Source organism: Magnolia sinica, chromosome 4, assembly GCF_029962835.1.
Source record: "Magnolia sinica isolate HGM2019 chromosome 4, MsV1, whole genome shotgun sequence".
NCBI classification, from domain to species: Eukaryota; Viridiplantae; Streptophyta; class Magnoliopsida; order Magnoliales; family Magnoliaceae; genus Magnolia; species Magnolia sinica.
The window spans coordinates 34,768,322-34,790,182 of record NC_080576.1 but is presented as its reverse complement, the minus strand read 5'-3'; the positions used below and the strand labels follow the sequence as shown (position 1 = coordinate 34,790,182).

Genomic DNA, 21,861 nt, shown 5'->3' with positions numbered 1-21,861 from the left:
GTGATGAGGTTGTTGGACAAAGTGATGAGATTTCACTAGATAAAGTGAAAGTGGTGTTAGACAAAGTGACCAGGTTCTAATAGATAAAGTGACGAGATTATTGAACAAAGTAACAGGGTTCTATTAGACAAAGTGATGATGTTCCACTAGATAAAGCGATGGGGTTGCTAGACAAATTGATAGGGTTTTGCTTGATAAAATGACGAGTTTTTAAATAAAGTGGCTTGGTTCCACTAGACAAAGTGACAAAGTTACTGTGCAAAGTGACGGGATTTCACTATATAAAATGATAGAGTTTCAATAGACAAAGTGACGGGTTCATTTGACAAAATGATAGGGTTCTATTAGACAAAATGATGGGGTTCCATTAGATAAATAAATGTGTCTATTTTATATAATAATCATGGTAGGTCCTATTAATTTCAAGGGTGGATGTCTCTCTTCCAAATATTTTCTTTGGTGTGGCTCACATGAATCTCGTGTTAACCTATTTTTTTTTTTTAAAATTCGGGCCTAAATGATTACGCATTTAATTGTCAAAATGGATTTTGCATACATATCATGGTGGGCCCCCGCCAAAAATTCAATCCCCCATATATATATATATATATATATATATATATATATATATACTATTGATTTTTCCGAGGCCCACTACAATGTTTATGTAATATCCACTATAACCATTGGCTATTAAGTCTCATATTGAGCTTAGAGATACGCACTAAAGGAAATATTTGGAAGAGAGACGTCCACCCTTTTTTAATTTTTAGGGTCAAACATTATACTTACATCAAAATTCACTTCAACAACTAGATTATTTATATATATTTTTTTAAAGCATTTTGCCAAAAATCATACCGATATATGAATCACTTGGGCTAGACTAATGGAAACAATTTGGAAGGCGAGGATTGTCTATACACTGCTTACAATCATGTAGTCAACCTGAATTATAGATGGAATTGATTTTTTCAGCTTGTAACCTAAAATGGGGTGACACACCTTGTGTCCAGGTTGATTTTTCAGAAAAATCACAGTACGGCCCACCTGATCCACCGACTATTTGCTCATACAAGTAGCTTTGACAAAGGGGACACTGGTAGCATATACCACCAACTGCAGTGCTGTGTGTTATTAGAAAAGCTCTATTGGCTCCACCATGATGTATGTATTTTATCCACGCCTTTCATCCATTTTTACAGATTATTGTAGTTCATGAACACAAAATTGAAGAAGATCCAAATCTAAGGTGGACCACACCACAAGAAACATGGATGATTAAAAGATTAAAAACTTATTGGGGCTACAAAAGTTTTGGATCAAGCTGATATTTATATTTTCTCTTCATCCATGTCTTTATGACATTATCAGTTGGTTGGATGGAAAATAAACATTACATTGGGCTCTACGAAGTTTATAATGGTATGTGTTCAATCACCACTTTTCCTATGGTGTGGTCTACTTGAGATATCAATCTATCTATTTTTAGACTCATGCCCTGATGTAAATGGGTGAAATAGATAAACATTGTGGATTAAAAAACAACCATTATGGTTAGAGGTGGGAATCGAGTCGATTCGAACCAAGTTAGGGCCGACTCGACTCAATTCGGTTTTGAAATAGGCCTGACCCGGCCCGAACTCATCCTAACTCGGTACCAAGTCCAACATACCTAACCCAATCCGAGTTCGGGTTTGGCTTGGACTAATCCTGATTGAGTCTAACCCGATCACAAGTACCGATTCGGGTCAAGTCTTAAAATAATATAAGAAAACGGATGGATGGAGTAGATATACAACGCATAGATCAAGGTGGGCCCATGGTGACTCATCTTGGGTTGCAGCTAATATTCCTTGCTAACCAAGCAAATTTTGTAAATATATATATATATATATATATATATATATATATATATATAATCTTATGAAATTGTTGTGAGATGCATGGCTTAATTAAATTTTAGAACAAAGAAATTAGAACCGGATTAGCTACCGACACGTTGAGTAGCTAGACTCGCTACTGAAGTAACTTCACCTAGTTATGTGGGTCCCACCATGATGTATGTTTTGTATTCACACCGTCCATCCGTTTGGAGAGATAATTTTAGGGCATGATCAGAAGAATGAGGTAGATCCAAAGCTCGAGTGGACCCCACCATAGAAAATAGTGAGGAGAGTGACGTCCACTGTTGAAGCCTTCCTAAGGTCCACTGTGATTTTTATTTGAGATCCAACCTGTTCATAAGTTATCATAGACATTAAAGAAGCAGAAACACAAATATAAGCTTGATCGAAAACTTTCGTGGCCCTTAGAAGTTTTTAATGGTGAGTGTACTCTCTTCACTATTTCCTGCCCTGGGTCCACTCGAATTTTGGATCTAATTCATTCTTTGGATCATGCCCTAGAATGATCTCTCCAAATAGATGGATAGTGTGGATACGAAACATACATCAAGGTGGGACCGACATAACTAGGTGATGTCACCTTAGTAGTGAGTCTCGTTGAATCCCCAAATAAAAACTTAAATAAAAATCACGGTGGACCTTAAGTTAACACAAATATTAGAGATGGGAAAACACATAAATCAACTTGATCGAAAACTTTTGTGACCCTTAGAACTTTTGTGACTCATTCTTTGGCTCTCTCCAAATGGATGGATGGTGTGGATACAAAACATACATCGTGGTGGGACCCACATAACTAGGAGACGTAACTTTAATAGCAATTCTCCCTACTCAAGTGTACTAACAAGCTAACAAGAAAATAAAAAATAAAAAAAATATAATGTCTCCCTACTCAACCCGTGCGTTGAATACCCAGATGGAAGGAAGTGGATTGCGTGGTAACTCACTACCTTGGCGTACCGAGTAAACTCTGTGGGGCCACCATGATATATGTATTCTATCTGATCCGTCCATCAATTTTATCAGATAATTTTAGGGCTTGATAACAAAAATGAATCATATACAATGTTCAAATGGACCACACCATAGGAAACAATTGAATTAAATGTTTAATATTGAAAATTTCTTGGGCCTACAAAAGTTTTGGATCAATCTTATATTTCTGTTTTCCCTTCATCCATGTCTGTATGATCTTATGAACAGGTTCGATGACAAATAAACATCACTGTGGGGCCTAGAAAGGTTTCAACGGTGAAATCATTATCCCCACTGTTTAATGTGGTATGTCCTCTTGATATTTGCATATACTTCAATTTTGCCTCAACCCCTTAAATTAGATGAAAAAAACGAATGGACAGCCTGGATAGACCACATACATACAAGGTGGGCCCAACTTAGTTTACTCAGTACGATGTGAGGCGTACTATACTCCGGATTGCAGCAATCCGATTTCCACACGAAACCGTCTAACGTTCCGTTAAGACTTTTCTTAAATGTAATTTTTTTAATATATTAAAATAAACTGATGATGTGGACTTATAGTGACGTGGACTAATAATAATGGTGGATTCAGATGCTCACTGTTTCGACGAAACATAGGATCCGCTTCCTTTGACTAATCTAAATATGATGACTGAGGTTGCATCCATGGGGAGCGGCCTAAGTGAGACACCCGACTCACCAAAGACGGTGCGGCCCTTACAGTGGGGGCCACCTTGATTGATGTATCTGGTATCCATGCCGTCCATCCGTTTTTTGAGATCATTTTAGAATGTTATCCTAAAAATGAAGCATATTTAATTATCAGTGGACCATACTATAGGAAACAGTGGTGATTGACCATTACTGGGCCACAAAAGTTTTAGATGTAGATTATATTTATTTATTTTCCCTTAATCCATGCTTACGTGACCTTACCAACAGATTGGATGGAAAATAAACACTACGGAAACATTAAAGTGGGCCCCAATAATATTTTAATGGTTGGACATTTAATCCCCACTCTTTCCTATGGTATGGTCCACCTGATAATTGGATCTGATTCTGATTTTTTGTATAATTCTCTTAAAATATCTGAAAAAACGGATGGATGGCATGGATATGGAATACAAACATCAAGGTGGGCCATACTGTCTTGGGTGAGTACGGGGTGTGAACTAATCCTCTCCCTCATCACTGATTCCGTGTATTTCACGAACAGTTTAAAAAAAAAACAAAAAGCAAAAAACAAAACAAAAAAACAAAAACAAAAAAACAAAAAAAGAAAAAGAAAAAGGAATAATGATATTATTTAGTTTTCATTTGGAAGTGACTTATAAATAGTCTATCTTTCATTTGAATGACCACAAGTTCTTCGTCCCTTGTTTTGGATTTTTCATTTTTCCACACAACCAATTCAAATTCATTTGAATCGGATTCCGCTACAATGCGAATCAAAATCTCCCATTTCATATACTTGTCATTCTCTTTCATATTTCTCTTCTTCTGCGATCCGATCGCATCCGATCCTCAAGCTAAGCTTCTAAACAAGGGCTGCAGCTCATACAACGTTACCAGCCTGTCCGCCTTCATCTCAAACCTCAATTCCACACTCGCTGAACTCCGGTCCCAGCTCAACTCTACCACCCGATTCGCGACAGCTCAGCGTCCTGGCACTGTCGATCCCGTCTACGCGCTCTTCCAATGCCGGGACTACCTCTCCACTGCGGACTGTGTCTCCTGCTTCGACACGGCCCAGTCGGAGATCCAGAAATGCTCGGCGGCCAACGGGGCCCGCGTGATCTACGACGGATGCTTTCTGAGGTACGAGGGCAACGGATTCTTCGACCAGACGACGCTGCCGGGGAACCGCGCGCTGTGTGGGAACGAGACCGCGGCGTCGGTGAACGAGACGGCTGCTTCGGGGAACAAGACGACGGTGTTGGGAAGTGACGGTTTCAGAGATGCTGTTAACGGGCTGTTGACAGATATCACTACGGCAGCGCCGAGGATGGAGGGGTATTTTGCGGCAGCGAGGAGGGGAGGGGCGGGGGGTGCTATCGTGTACGGGGTGGCGCAGTGCGCACCGAGGGTGAGTGAGGAAGGGTGTGAACAGTGCTTGAAGGTGGCGTATGGGAATATAGAAAGGTGTATGCCGGATGTAGATGGGAGGGCTGTGGATGCTGGGTGCTTCTTAAGGTACTCCGACACGGCGTTTTTTAGCGATGACCAGGTGACGGATCTCGCGCCTTTCTTGCGTACAGGTGAGTGGCTGTGGTCGAGTCTCGAGAGAGTTTCGTTTTCGTGCATGGGAGTTTGGAGTGGACCGACTGGGTCGGGTCGGCCCAGTCTGTTTAGCAGTTGGGGGCATGGTTCTAAAAATCGCTGACTCGATTCAAACGTGGCCTGAGAAACTGGACTGGGTGACGTATCAAGCGTATCTTGGAAACTCGGTACTAGGCGTGAGTTGGTCCCAACCATTAGTGAAAGTCTTGGACAGGGGTGGGAATGGGTCGGGGTGACCCGCCCTAGCTGGCTTTGACCTGTTAACCCGACCCATCAGCCGGGCTTTTGCCTGGCATGTATGGCTTGATCATTTTTTGGGCCATCGTTGGGCTCAAATCATTTTAGCCCGACCCTGCCCGTCCCAACCTACCTCCATCTTGCTTCATATGCATGCCTTCTTTCTACAAATATTTCATTCCAATCCTCGATTAGGTAACACAAGCATGTTGCATGTAGCCGATCGGTTTCACTTTTCCTACAAGTCTATTTCTTGTGAATGTGTGGCCCACTTGATCGATGGATGGATTTGGAACATTCAATTGGGAAATAGGGATTTGATCAATTTTCAAGCAGGGTTGGGTGGGGCCCATACCAAACCAAATATTTTCGGGTTCGTGCATGGCGAGGCTGATGAACTGTGGCCCAAACCTAACTCATCCCATGTGGGGGCGCGTTCCAAATGTTGATAATAAAATTTATAAACCCTGGCCTGGCGTTTACAAGTCTTGAGCCTTTAAAATTAGCCTGGGCACGGCCCAAGAACCTATATCCAGAGCCTGACCTGTATCTGTCGGGACCCACAAACCTGACAGGCGGACCTGTTCTTCATCAGCTGGTGATGGAATGGGTAGGATGCAATATGGTCTTGTCCGCGTGGAAACCATGGTTCGTTGATCGTGATCTGATGGGCCCAATTTTGGATGTTGGATGCCCGAAAGCCTCCTGTGTTTTGGATTATTTTCCGTTGAATGGAGACTTTTGCTGTATTTTCTGCTCAACTGTTCTATTTGCAGGACATTGATTAAGGGAACAGGATCTTCCGATCTGGAATACTTTCTTCTTGAAGCATACCCCAGCCACAATAGGGCCCATTAGATCAACAGTTTAGATCACTGAACTGTTCTTCCGGCATCAAATCGATTGCTCTTGAGGCTTTCCGCATGGATGGGAGATTCATGGTTGGTTGATCCAAACTGTTATTTGTTTGCGACCACCATGGATAGACACCATTCCAAGGATCACAAGTTATCTGATTGGTGCCTGTTAAAAGCGAATCAGTCATTGATCCACACTTAACTGAAGATCTCGTCCGCCACCTGGTGATCCATCCATGTGGGCCCCACCAAATGGAGGGACCAAGTAGATAGTTCTTGTGTGGGATCCACTTTGTGGAAATGTCTTATGCCACAATACAGTGTGGAGTCTTCAACACCAGGAAATAATCGGTGGACCTAAATATGGATGGCTCGTAGTTTCGGACCAGACCTATCAGACAACCTTTGTCATTCGGTTGGTGGTCTTCCAATGTACAGTGGAAAGAAAAACGGTTAGTGTCAACATTTGGCATGAAGGGGAATCATTGGTCAATAGACATTTATGCAAAAGCCCAAAAATGCACCTCTACGTGTGGCTGATTCACCACGTGGACATTCGAGCCTTGCATCAGATGGTCCCCTGTGTTGGTCTCTCTCTCTCTCTTTGGTTTTTAGTCACATATGGTGCGGGTGTGCCTGAACCGACTATGGAGCTCAATTCTAACCGAACAATTTGAATCCAAGTGCGAATATATGCAGTTGGATCAATTGCCATTGTATGTGAGCGAGATGAAGATTGGTCGCCTATTCAACTACTCATAAATTGTAACAAGGTGATTAGGTGCTTATTGGGGGTGGAGCTCTTCCTCTGAAGATAAGTTGCATCTTGCCTTCCTTACAAGAGAATTTTTTACTACTTAGATGTATCAGACAATAATGAACACTTACAATCAGTCAGGGAGCAACTGCAAGAAGCCTCTTTAAAGGAAGAACTTATATTGAGAACGGCTATAGTCCAATGTAGAAGCATAAACTTGAATTACAGATAAAAGATTACCCCTACTCCTAAGATAGATTATGATAAGATAAGATAAATTTGATTGGATTTGTTGGATTAATTATGTTTTTAAAAAAAAAAAAAAAAATTTAATTCCTACTTTATTTATAGGCTTTTCGGGAAAAGAGGAACTATCTAGATGACACGCTTCCTATTCAGCCGTTTCTTCTTCTTTCATTAGTTGGTTAGGGCAGTTGAATCTTTGCCACATCAGCCTTCCAGATCCTTTGTCTCTCTGTCCCTGTGATCATTCTTTTCCGCTTAACTACTTTTCACCTATAGAACTTCTTGATCATGCCTCGTCATCAAATGACTTGTGCATCTAACTCAAGATCAACTATAGTGCCATGAAAAGCGCTCCAAATATATTTACAGATCATTCACATGCTATTTCTTCCTCATGCAATGATATGTGTCCTTTTTTGACGCAGGGATGAACGTGATGATGATAACTACTCCGAATCCACAGAGCTTCTCTGGACTCCTCACAGAGACTTCTCGAATCCACGAGGAAAGAAAACAGAAAATAGAAATAAATTCTAAGAAATTCGAAATTGATTAATTGCTGAATAAAAATGAGTTCACAACCCTTTAAAAAGGGGTTACCAAGCAATGGGAAAGAAATCATAATCAAACTACAACTCAAACTCCTAGAATCCGTGACTTACTATAAATAGTAAACTTACTATTTATAGACGGTCGTGATGTCTACTAGTGCGCAAGGTTTTCGGCCAAAAATAGTGTCTTATTTGGCTTCACCAAACTATTCTCCTAATTATTCTAAGCTCTTTTCACATTGGGCGCAACTCCTAAAGCCCAACGGATGAAGAGTTATAATCAAACTAAAACTTACTATTTTATAGTAAAAACGAAATTAAAACAAGGAAACGACCGTCAATCCAGGGGTTTTTCGCAATTCCGGGCTACGCAACCCAGCATAGCAGGGTTGGTTGGCTTTAGTAGCTCGTTCTACCCCAAAATCATATATTTTACGTCAGATAACTCATTCCGGATTGCAAGATACGCCCGATTTAAGGTTCGATGGTCTGGATCACTTCCGTCGTCGACCGGGCCTTTTCTGATCCATCTTGGCCATGTAACTGTCTGCGACCCGCTTTACATCATTTTCTCATTGGTTATTTTAGGAACGGTCAGAATATGGTATAACATTGCCCCTAACGTTGCTTCACCTTTGGGTGAAGGTGAAAGCAATGGTGGCTCGTTATTCAATGCAATTAATGTAATCGGCTGTCTTTCTATGTATCACCACCCTATAACTTTTACTCAACCGAGAGGAAAACCGAATGAAAGTTTTGCTCCTTTTCTATGACTATCATTGTGATATTTTGCACAGAATCGTATCATACGAGGAGTCATGATTTGCCATTTCTCATTAATGCGCACAATCCTAACCCATATATATACCTACTTTTGAAATCAATCGCAACCGTTTACAAATCTTATGCCTTACACTTCTTCTTCTCTCTCGAATAAAACTCCTTTCTCATTCGAAACCCTATCAATCGTCATGGCTACTTCATCATCCTTCACTCATGTTAATATTTATCAAGAAGATTTTCTGAGAGAATTGGATGCTTTCCTTTCTGATATGATATTTGAAGACATTATTATTATTATTATTATTTTATATACTCCAAGTCAATGACAGATCATTTTTTACGTTCGGCCCAACTTTTCATCCCAGAGTTATTCTTGAACAGATTCAATCAATTGATCATTCTTCCCTAGCTTTTTGGGTGAAAACTTCTTCTTCAATTTGATTATCTTTCGGACCTAGCTAATGCTATCAAGATATCAAGATCCTGGGCGAGACCCATGATAGGATGATCAAAATTGTTTGATCGAATAGAAAAAAAAAAAAAAAAAGCACTGTAATACCTGGCGGCAGGCTGACATTTATGAATGCATTAGTTTGTATTTATACGAGTATATAATAAGTACTTTTTTTCTCATTACAGCTTCAACCATTTGGAGTAAGTTGACCAATACTTTTTATTTTGGATGTGGCCCCATGATCCCAACAGTCATGGGTATTTGTGCTTTTACCCATCTCCTTCCGTTTGAGGACTCTGTCTATCCCGACTTTGCTTAAAATGAGAAGTATTTCTTCGACCTTCTAGAGTAAAATGGGCGAGCATACTCAATTTTCTTGTCTACTCAACGCAAATCTCATATTGTTGTTGATGATTAAGAGCATACAACATTCCTACTGATGTGGATTTGTCATTATTTACTTTGTGTGAACATTGTCCAAATAACCAAAGAATATGTTTATACAGTCGAGACACTAGCTAGAGGTTGACAAGTAGCTTTTGCTCCATTCATGTTTAGTCATTTGTACTGTAGCATGTTTGATGCAATACCTAAAGGTTTCTATCACAGTATAAGACTTCTCTAGCTTCTCCAGATGTGGCAATATTAATATTTCAGTTATGTTCTTGTAAATCATATTTTCTCTTTAATTCTTTTATTTCTTTCAACTATTGGAACATTTACCACCCTAGAGCTTTCATTCCTTTGATGATTATATGCATTTTTACTTGCCCCTTAAAATTGATAAACCTAATAAATCTTTCTGTCTATTTTTCAATAAAGAATTCTGTCCAGCCTAGTTTATGGAAGAATATAAAATGACCAATGTGGAAATGCCCGAGCTACGAGATAAAGCTCCGAAAAGCTATTTTATCTGCAGAGATCTCTCTTATAATGATATTATATAGACATGTATAATGCTAAGCCAACATGGCGTGTGTACCGTGGGTGTGTACTAACAAGCTAACCCCCAAAAAAAAAAAAAGAGGGTTGAGTAGTACTGCCTAAATCTCTTGGCTCGTCAATTTGGTCTTACGCAATGCCTTTCTTATCTATTCACTCATAGGACCATCAATCAACCTCACTTCGAGCGAGTAGTTATAGACTTGATTGACATCTTCCAAACTCTTACCAGTAATTTTAATGCAATGCGCGCATCTTTCGACCCTCCTTTCTTTTCAAGTTGTCCCCATTGGATGCTTGCTTTCTGTGATTGGTTGGTTAATAATTGTAAGAAATTGGTTACCAAATCATTGATCTTGTCATTGCCCAACTTTTTTCATAATCTACAAATATAGAAAAATATCCGGTTAAGAAGAAACAATGACTGAGGATAAAAAGAAAACTACATCCATGCCAACCACTTTTTCAATTAAGAGAAAGACACAGTCGAGGAAGACGATATCGGTTACTTCAACCACTTCTCGTTCTACAATAAAGGTGGCCGATTCAGTAATTCCTAAGTCAAAACACCAAAAGGTGTTGGTTGTGAACCTAATCTGAGAAGCTCCCCCTGCTCATTCATCATCGCATCAACAACTTCCCTCATTTTGAGGGAAATTTTAGATCTTGGATGTCTCCCAGGTCATATTCCTTAACCTCTTGTTCCTCCTGCTATATTGGTTGCATTAATAAATCCTCCAGTAGCAACAAGTAAAGGTGGTTGATATATGAATACCTCGGGCATCTCTTCTGCAGTTAAAGCTATCTCTACTTTTGAAAAATACTATAAAACCAAGTTTTGGACACTGTGTACACGCTCACCTTTAAAGTGAGGTCCATAGTAGTATACAATGTAATCTACACTGATCATATGCTTCAATTAATCTTGCTAGAGCATCAACTAAGTGATGAGGCTGATAAAAAACTTAGGTGGGCCATACTTCAAGAAACAATGGGGAAAACTCTATTATTGTAACCTCCTTAAATTCGCCGTTTGATGGGCGGTTGGGGGTTAGATTAGATATGTTTAGGTCATGATTTTATGTGGTCCAACAAGTGGCTGAATGATTTGGATTTGTTACGAACCGATGCCGATATGTTGATCTTGATCTATCGGCTAGGAATGAATGAATAGTCTAAACTTGCTTCCACATTTGTTATTCCGAGTTTGATGTTGGTAATGAGTTCAATTAAGCAGCCATACCGCCATATAGATACATCTTGAGCCCTTTTGGATCTTTTGGTTGCTATGAGGTAGATGAATAGTTCATTTTTCATATTAATAGTTAATTCTACTGAAAATACTCTAATCATGACTATTCACTATTAGGTCATTTAGATTTGTCTTGATTTAAGGGAAGCAATTCGGTGACCCTAAAATTACAATTTAAGTGGCGCATAGGATTTCATAATATACTTAGGTGAAGATCTATGGTAATTTTCTCCAATCAACAATTGGATGACTTAATCTATGGATGAAGATTACTGTCTATGGTTAGATTTAGACTAAAATGTGTGAACGTTCAAATGAACTAAATTTGTGTTTATATTAAGTTAGGTTCTCATGGTGACACCCGAATACTGAAAAGTACAGGGTATTACAGTGTCACACCGGGCGTGCCAAAAACTGCTGATTGCTCTCTCTCGGTTTGGTTTTTGGTCACATGTGGTTCTTGTGGGTATGCTAGAACTGACTGTGCGACTTGATTCCAACCGAACAATTTGATCATAAGCACCAATATAGGTAGATATATTGATTGCGACATATATGATCAAGATCTTAGAAGATTGATTGCGTATTCATCCACTCGCAAATTGTAACAAAGTGATCAGGTGATTATTGGAGGGTGGGGTTCTTCCTTTGTAGATGGGTTGCGCTTTTCCTTCTGTACAAAAGGACATTTTACTAATCTGTTGCAATCAAACAAAAAGAAATACTTACAGTCAGTCATGAAGCAATTGCAAGAAGTATTTCTGAATGAAGAACTTGTATTAAGAATGGATACAGTCCAACGTAGAAGTGTAGACTTGGATTACAACTAAAAGATTATTGTTACTCCTAAGATAGAGCTAAGGCTACTGATTATGATAAGATAAGATAAATTTGATTGAAATTGTTGTATTGGTTGTATTTTTTTTTTTTTACTTTGCAAATTTCTTCAGCTATTTATTGGCCTTTTTGGAAGAGAGGATCTATCTAGATGGTTCGCTTCATATTCAACAATTTCTTCTTTCTTTCTTTTGTTAGTTAGAGCAGCTGAATCGTTGCCACAGCGGTCTTCCATATCCTTTTTCTTGTTGTGTCTCTTTGACTGTTCTTTTCTACTTGACCGCTTTTTACCTCTTGAACTTCTCGACCATGCCTTGCCATCAAATGGCGTGTCCATCTAAATCAGCACCAATTATAGTCTTGTAAAAGGTGCTCCAAATATCTCCGTACGTCTTTCAAGTGCTATTTCTTCTATACAATAACACACATCTTTTTCTCATTGGCTATTTTAGAAAAGTAAGAAATAGGGCAAAACACTCTATGGATGACTGGCACTGAAATCATGACACCCAACTGATAAGTGCCCCACTTATGCAAGAAAATAATAGAAATTTTCAAACAGAATCAGCAACAGTTAAAATTCAGCATATGTGCATGGCCCACTGATGAATAGACCTAACTACCTTTTGGGCCAGGCCATCTACAAGGAGGGGTGTAGCTGATGCACTTCCACATGTCGTGTATTCATCGTAGCTTATCTTCAACTTATTACAAACCATTTGACAGCATCACGTGTTGTTGGTTTTAGTATCTGTATTTGTAATACATCGATAATATTTGCAGGAGGAGGTTCAAGAAAGAAGAAGAAAGCAATCATAGGAGGTGTTGTTGGAGGAGGTGCATTCGTTCTGTTACTTCTATTCTTTATATTGCTTCGACGATCAAAGAAGGCTAAGAATCCACAGAAAGGTATACTGCAAAAAGAGCTACATTTTTCATCAGTTCTATTTCTACTTATTTCCTTTATAAATCCCTTAGATGAAAATCTTTTTTTTTTTTTTTTAATAACCCAAATAGCAATTTTATAAGGTCCGATTGGATGTAATGCTAATCGCATTCTGGTGCCATCTTCTGCAAATCAAACAGCATTCAAATGCAGTGTTGTTTGAGAACTAAATTTCAACACCTCGTGGAGTACACCGATTATCAGTTTTCTATCCAATGATGCCTCTCCTAGTGGCTGCCGCATTGGGATCAAAGTCAAGTTTAAATCAATGGTATTTTGATTCACTGGTTTATTGGATGGCCAACAAATGTATCCCATAAACTACTAAACATGCCCCCACTTCCACCACCACTCCCACTCCCACTGCCTCTCCCTATATCACGTACAGATCCCCTATCACCAAACATGCATTGACGATGCTCACTTCACAAATGAAGCATATACTCTATCTCCTTCCTAATGTGATCTCCCAAGCATAATCATCATCAGACTGAACAATATCATCTAGAACAACACCCTTATAGTCCGGTCCAGGTCCGAACACCTCTTTTCGGGCGGCATTAAGAACATCTTGTTTTCTCTTCTCCATTGCACCTTTTTTTTTTCTTTTTTTTTTTAAAATTTTTATTTTTCCACTTCTTGCATATTTTACTGCATCAATAACATTATTTCTTTTGGTATGCTAATTAAGGTACCCTACAACTTGTCCTTTTTGACGCACAAAATGTTGCTCACTCATTTGATTCCTCTAGTTATTACTTGGCCACGGCATGGCATGCCTACCTCCACCAGCTCTTTCATAATGCTGCCATCCAATATCATTACTTTTGCATTGGTCAATACCTCCCGCAATCTTCTAAAAAATTAAAAATTAAAAATTACAAGACTTAACAAATGCTTAGGCTTACCATTACAAGTTACAACTTACAAGCGCAAGTACAACTGCTAAATTCCAAGTTCCAACTTACAACTCATAACCCCAAATCCAACCTAAATTGTGAATGAACAAGTTACAAACTTAAAATTTAAAATACAATTCCAGATGTCCAGTCTTGCACAATAATTTTTTTTTTTTTTTTTTTAAAGAAAAAAAAAGTAAAAGTAAAAGTAAAAAAAGCATACTGTAAATACTAAATAAAAAAATTTAATATTGTATTTTAAATTTCTACTTTTCCATGCAATTCGAACTATAGCACATTCAAATCATTAAAAAAAAAAAAAAAGAAAAAGAAAAAAAAGAGCAACATTTTCTAATTTTTTTTCATATTTTTCATAAATCACCAATAAATGGTGTAAAATATAAAAAATTAAAAAATTTGCACAAATCAATACAAACATTAGATCTATTATTGTATTCTAACATTTCGTTCCTTTCTAACAATAATCCTTTCAAATCAGCAAAAAAAAAAAAAACTACAAAAATATGCAAAAAAGCTTACAAAAGGTTCAAAACTATATATATATATATATATATATATATATATATATCTATATATATATATATATTCTTTATTTCTTTTCTTTCAGAGTTAGCAGATTAGCGTAGAGATACAAATAAAAATAAAAATTGCAAAAAGCACAAGAACATCATATCTATTATTGCATCCTAACATTACATTTATTTCTAACCTTAACCCTTTAAAATCAGAAAAAAAAAAAAAAAAAAAAAAACTAAGATTTTCTAAATTTTTCGCATTTTTCATAAATCACCAATTAATGTGTGAAAATACAAAAAAATAATTTTCTTTTTGAAAAAAGCATACAAACATCAGATCTATTATTGCATTCTAACATTCCATGTATTTCCAACATTAATTCTTTAAAATCAGCAAAAAAACTAATTTTTCAATTTTTTTTTTCACATTTTTCATAAATTACCTATAAACGTGCAAAAATACAAAAAATTAAAAAATTGAAAACAAAAAATCATACAAACATTAGATCTATTATTGCATTCAAACATTCTATGAATTTCTAACCATAACCTTTTCGAATTAGCAAAAAGAAAAGAAAAGAAAAAAAAAAGGAAAAAAGGAAAAGGAAAAGAAAAAAAAAGAGGAAAAAAACAGCTTTTTCTTTTTTCATTTTTATAATTTTCACATATCACCAATAAATGGTGTGAAAATACCAAATAATAATAATAATAATAATAATAATAATAATAAAATTGAAAAATACATAAATTTTGGCAATACCATGTTGATTAGGTGTTTCATCACTTGTTTTCATCAATTTTAGCAAGAAATTAGATGAAAAAACATCTACTAACCTTTATTTCAAAAATCTCTAAATTAGTCCATTGCTTATTCAAACTTTGATTCGTCTAAACTTATTTGACTTAAAGTTTTAATCTTCAAAAGTATGGTAGAAGCACCCAAAATCAATATAGAATAAGCTTTTATATATATATATATATATATATATATATATATCAACGAAAAAGAAAAAAAAAAAATAGAGAGAAGTGCAAAAAAAATCAACAAAATATTGTTCCCCTAAAAAAAAAAAAGTCTTTTTTTTACCGTTACGTTGTAACAGCCGTTGCAGGTCCCATTTTCAGCCCTATCCATTTTTAACGCCGTAACGTGTAACTGCCGTTATACCTGTACATTTTTGAATACCTCGGTGAGGTGTAAGCTACATAGTGTGTAGCATCGCGTTAAGGCTAAACTACGTAACGTAGCTATTTAAAATATTGTTTTACGCTTATAATTTGGCCAGACCAGTCTCTTTTACTAGATAAATTTCCGATAACAAACAATGAGAGGGACTAAAAATTGTTTGTTTATTTTCCATTTTTTTCATTTATACCATTTACAAAGTTATATTGCTTGTTGCTATTGCCTAGTTCTTGACTTGTCTAACCTCTTGAATAGCTGATTTTCGGCACTGCTGGTTTTAGGCTAGAGGTGCAATAAAATTTCTCACATGATCTATTTAATGTGATTGTTTACACAGGAGACATATTAGGGGTGACGGAGCTGCAAGGCCCAGTGAATTATCACTACAATGATCTTAAATCTGCTACGAAGAATTTCAGTGAAGAAAATAAACTAGGGGAAGGAGGGTTTGGTGATGTGTACAAGGTAAGGCGCTTTGGTGGGCAATTTTTCAAGTGTCATCTATTGCTGCTCATGATATTAAAAATTTCAGACATGACAATTAATGCAGAACAAAAATAACAAACTGGAAGCTCTCTGTTACTTTAAAAATAAAATTCTACAAGTTTATACTGAACTCTTCGACGCAGGGTGGATGTGATGGGGTCGATCACTGTTCACTGTCTTCCTTAGGGATAACTACTCCGAATCCATGGAGCTTCTCTAGACTTCTCAGGGAGATTCCTTGAATCCACGAGAAAAAAATAAATAAATAGGAAAATAGAAACAAATTCTAATAAATTGGAAAATATATTGATTGATGATAAAAACGAATTTACAATCCTTTAAACAGTGATACCAAACCTAGGAAGAGGTTTCAGAATCAAACTTCAACTCAAACTCCCTAAAGAACATGACTTATTATAAATAGTAAACTTACAATTTATAGATGGTCATGATTTCTACTAGACTTCATGGTTTTCGGCCAAAAATAGTAAGTGTCCAATTTGGCCTAACCACATTATTCTACTAATTTTTCTAAGCCCTTTTCATGTTGGGTACGACTCCTAAAACTCAAAGAATCAAGAGTTATGATCGAACTAAAACTTACTATAAATAGTAAAAACGAAATTAAAATAGACTTTCGACTGTCGATCTGGGAATCTCGCAAATTTGGCGTGGGCAACCCAGCATAGCAGGGTTGAGTGGCTAAAGTAGCTTCTCCTACGCCAAAATCATATATGGTAAGCCGAATAACTCATTCCAATTTGTGAGATATATCTATTTTAGGGTTCTGATCACTTCTGCCTCCTATTGGGCCTTCTCTTGTCCATCTTAGACATGAAAGTGTCTACGACCCACTCTACATCACTCTTTGATCTTCCATGTATAATTTAATGAATTATCTTAAAAATCCCGTTCGTTCTTCCATGGCAGGGTGTTCTAAAAAATGGGAAGATAGTAGCTGTCAAGAAACTTATGATACGACAGTCCAAGAGAGCAAGGGAAGACTTTGAAAGCGAGGTCAAGCTCATAAGCAATGTTCATCACCGGAATCTCGTCCGTTTGCTTGGGTGTTGCAGTAAAGGCTCAGAACTGCTCCTTGTTTACGAGTTCATGGCAAATAGCAGCCTCGACAAGTACTTATTTGGTATGATCATCATCCCAACTTTGCTAAAATAGCAACTAGGCTGTTAGTTACTTTGTTTTCTGTTTGGTTAGAGTGCAAGGAGTTACCAGATCAGCTTTTTCTAGGAAAAATCGTTCCATAATTAAATCACAGCATGCATAGTCATCTTAATTAGTTTAACAGTAAGCTTCATTCATAAGTAATAGTGTGTTATGATGCACCCTGTTATGTGCATGTGGTGCTCATGGTGCACTGATCCAGACCATTAATCTGTTGAACTCCAGCATGGATGTTAGATGCCCCACAAATTTATCAAAATCAAAGATCCTAAGTTCCTAACCCTTCTATGCGTATCCTACATGTAGGTGTTTAAGAAAAAAATCTACAGTGACAGTCTGGTTCAAGTGACAGGGATTGGATGGCCAAGAACTTCAATCTTGAATGCTTTTGGGGCCGCACCTATTGACATTGGGGGTCCATGAAATCAATTGCCTGGGTAATCAAAACCATGGATCCCACTTGTACATGATGGAAATGTCGCAAACATGTCATCAGGATGTGAATAGTGCTATTGCAACCTACAAGTCTCGTAAACTACTGCATAGGTTGGCTTAATCGGTTCTTTTAATATGATGATTATGGTAATGATGTTTTAAGGAGATGGAGACCTATATTTGTCCACTTGGACAATGACCAAAAAGTAGAGTGTCCATTCAATCTGTTGGAAAGAATGGGTTTCAGTCCCAAATGAATGTGTTGGTGCATTTTGGACTTTCTGCATATTTTCTAACTATTGCAACCTTGGAAAGTTTGAATGGGTTTAGACTCTAGATTCCAAATGGAGAAATTAGTGCATTGAAGCAATCCTTCAACATGTACTAAATCCCAATTAATGGGACCCTTCGAGAGCCCATTGGCTGAGTTGCGTCATTGATAGGCATGTCTACCATGGTGGCACTATTCATGTATTGTTGGCCGAGATGTGTCCATAATAGCTTACACAGTTGACAACTCGATCGAATCATTACCAAATGGACCCATGGAGATTATTTATCATTAGACCATAAGTTGATATGGCAAATCAAGATGCAACAAACAAGGAAACACAAGACTTTATGTGATTCACTCCCAGGAGGAAGCTATGTCCACAAGAAAATACAATTCGAGATCTTTCCATCTTGCAGAATTCCAACCTTCAGGCCTTGTGTACCTTATATATGCCAACCCAAACCTGCAAGTAAAAGAAACAAATTCATATAGCAAAAACACCCATCCAGGTTCTTTTTTGCCACACATTCCACCATTGTTTGGGTGTCAAGTAGGCAGTAGGATTAGACATAGAAACAGAATACAAAAAACCTGCATGTAGAAATTTCTTCTCAATGACCCACCCACAGCCTTGTGAAAGGTGTCCAACTGAATTTTTCATTTCATACTTGTAAATGATATAATTTTTAGAACAACCGAGGCCCCTGTCACTTGATTTATGTAATACAACTAAATTCTGCACACTTAAGTGTGACAGCTTTTCCATGATGCTACCGGGAAAAAATTCAAATGCACTTTACATAACAAAGAACTCTCCCATTACCTAATAATCAATACAAGTTATACAACAGCATCAGCAATCCATGCTGGCTGATTACTGATAGCAGTAATGCAATAAAACTTCGTTTAACCCAAGATGAACTGGAATGAGAGGTACATAAGTTGGTTTCTCATTATGAATATGGTAATGCATTATATTTTTTGCTTCTTTGCTTTGGGCTGAATACAATTCTGCCGGATTCCTCACAGGCAACAGGCGTGGGTCCCTCAACTGGAAACAGCGATTTGATATAATCATTGGTGTGGCTCGGGGCCTTGCATATCTGCACGAGGAATTCCATGTCTGCATCATACACCGAGATATAAAACCCGGCAATATACTGCTTGATGACAATTTCCAAGCCAGAATTGCGGATTTTGGGTTGGCAAGACTACTTCCAGAAGACCAGAGCCATCTCAGCACTAAATTTGCAGGAACATTGTGAGTCAGAATAATCACAATCACATGAATTGTTTCCATCTCTCCATTCATCCTCTATAATCTTCATATTCTTGGGGAACTGAATTGCACTGATTCATGTGGCTAGACTCACTCAAAATGGACTGCCCTGAAATCGCAATTCAATTCTCTCGAGTCCATCTAGAAACACATGTCATTGCAGTTGGGGTCAGTCGTTGCCATGAATTAAAATCGCTCCATTTCCATTTTGGCAATTTCTTCCATATTTAATTCAGTTTATTACAATTCAATCCAACTAAGCATTCATGCAACCTTCATCTCTTGAATTTTGTAAGATGTGTGTGATTTTGTTGGATAGGGGCTATACAGCACCTGAGTATGCAATCCATGGGCAGCTATCTGAGAAGGTTGACACATACAGCTATGGTGTGGTCGTCCTGGAAATCATAAGTGGTCGAAAGAGCAACGACACAAAGCTTGAACCTGTTGCACAATACCTTCTCGAATGGGTAATTTCTTTTCAAAACTTCTTACCTCAATCTTTTTCACTGCTATTTGTTGTGTGTAGAGGTTGATCCATGGACTCGGCCATTTCTGGATTGACTAGAACATATGTACGGCTTGTACATGGTAGAAGAGTGTTGATAAATCTAGTCTTATGGTGCAGTGTAGAGGATTCTAAAGAAGGCTAGAACATGGTAGAGAAATCCGAAAAATCGACTCTGTGGTCATTTTATCCTTTTACCACGTTAGCAAAGTGTGTTAACCTTCACTGATAGTACTCTTCGATGAAGTAGCTCATCGAACCATCCATCAGAACAGCCACCTCTTGGATAGGCCATTTCCAAGAATCCACATTGATTGGGTGACCTGAAACATGAACAAAGTTGCCTACAATGTTCATTAATTGGATGTGCTGTACTGTTGGTAAAGTAGAATTGCAGTCCGCTTAATGAACAGTGAGCTTTAAATCTTGCATGGTTCAGACCATACAACCAATCAGGGTTGTGGGTAGCAGCTTTGTAATGGACGGCTGAGATTGTGGAGCACCTTCACCAATTAGTGTTGCTGAATTTTGGGTGAAGGTTGACATACTTCGCCAATGTGGCGTGAAGATTAACAAAACCCAATTGTGTAGTGCTAGACTTTTAGTATATATATGGCACATCCACCATATATACGTTGGTGTGTGCTGGACTACTCCCTTGACTAGGCTGGAGTCATTTTGATTAGTTTCCCAAATGATGTTTTATGCTTCTCCTCTGCTATTTATTAGACGTCCGCCCATTTTGCCGACATGGAAATGCATTCTTAGAAAAAGAAAATGTATGTGTTCTTAGGTTTTTATTTTAATTATTTCAAGTTTTCATCGGCCATGCTCTTCTGCTCAATTTGATTACATCTTTTCACTCTTTCCTTGCGTGGTTTTAACAGGCATGGAAACTATATGAAACGGACTCGCTGATGAAGTTGGTGGATGAGAGCTTGGATCCGAATGAATATGAAAAAGAGGAGGTGAAGAGAGTTATAGAGATAGCTCTCATGTGTACCCAGTCCACAGTTGCTTCTAGGCCAACGATATCCGAAGTTGTGGTCATGCTGCGGAGCAAAGGAGATCATGGGCTCAATCCCACCCACCCCACCTTCATAGATGCTGCTAGTAGAGTCCAAGTCAAAGTAGATGGAGCAGACGCATCCACCTCTACCATATCATCCACATCCAATGCCACCATGTCGATTTCGCAATACTCTGGCCGCTGATATGCAAGCCTGCAACCTGTACTCTATGTTGAGATTACAAAAGAAGAAGAAGGAAATGTTATAGAAATAAAATGGAATCAAATCATGCATAAGACACATGAGTGGGCGTGCATGCAGGAGGCTTCGCTGAGGGCTCAGACGGAGTTTATTCAACTGAGTGTGCCCCCGATTCAGCTTTGATCTGATCAAGAAGGTAGGCCCTCCCATGTGGTACCCTCTGAGACAAAGTTGAGCAGATTTTAAGGGACCGTTAGGATAACGCCGAATAAGTTACTTTTAAACTTGCGTTAAGTAATTAAGTTACTTTTTTTTTAAATTTTTTTTTTTTTTTTAATGCTTAAGTTAGTTTGATAAGCATCTTGGTAAAAGTAATTTGTGTGCCAAAAACTACTTACTTTAATAAGTAATTATTTTTAACTTTTTAACTTATGGCTTTTTTACTTCTCTCTCGGTCCATGTCAAAGGAGGCTCTCCCTCATGATCCATCTCAAAAGAGGCCTGATGTGATAGACTGTCCACATTGAAGGTGGAGCTCACACGGAAGACAATCAATATAAAAGGTGGGCCCGACATGATGAATGACTCCATATTAATGTGGGCCCATATATGGATGGTCCACATCAAAGGTCAGCCCACAATGATAAAAAAAGCCCACATCCAAAGCAGGCTGGTATAATGGACGACCCACTTCAAAGGTGGGGCCTGCATGATGGATGGTCTACATCAAAGGTGGGCTGGCTCTACATGATGGGCAGTAGACATTAAAGCTAGGCCACACATGATGGACAGTCTACATCAAAGGTTGGCCCATAATGATGAGTCACCCACA

The 21,861-nt window shown here is 38.0% G+C and overlaps 1 protein-coding gene across 3 annotated transcripts; it reads left to right on the top strand.

Annotated features, from left to right (window-relative positions):
• Window positions 1–4,245: 4,245 nt before the first annotated feature.
• On the top strand, window positions 4,246–21,323 carry LOC131242996 (cysteine-rich receptor-like protein kinase 43). 3 transcript variants are annotated; one of them, XM_058242037.1, is made up of 7 exons: window positions 4,246–5,149; window positions 12,871–12,996; window positions 15,992–16,119; window positions 17,071–17,284; window positions 19,061–19,292; window positions 19,630–19,780; window positions 20,706–21,323. In XM_058242037.1, the coding sequence occupies exons 1-7, from the start codon at window positions 4,246–4,248 to the stop codon at window positions 21,030–21,032; spliced, it is 2,082 nt and encodes a 693-aa protein (XP_058098020.1). In that variant the 3' UTR covers window positions 21,033–21,323. The 3 variants fall into 3 exon arrangements, with proteins under 3 accessions (XP_058098020.1, XP_058098022.1, XP_058098021.1); XM_058242039.1 differs by having other exon boundaries at window positions 19,630–19,768; window positions 20,716–20,851; XM_058242038.1 differs by lacking the exon at window positions 12,871–12,996.
• Window positions 21,324–21,861: the final 538 nt, after the last annotated feature.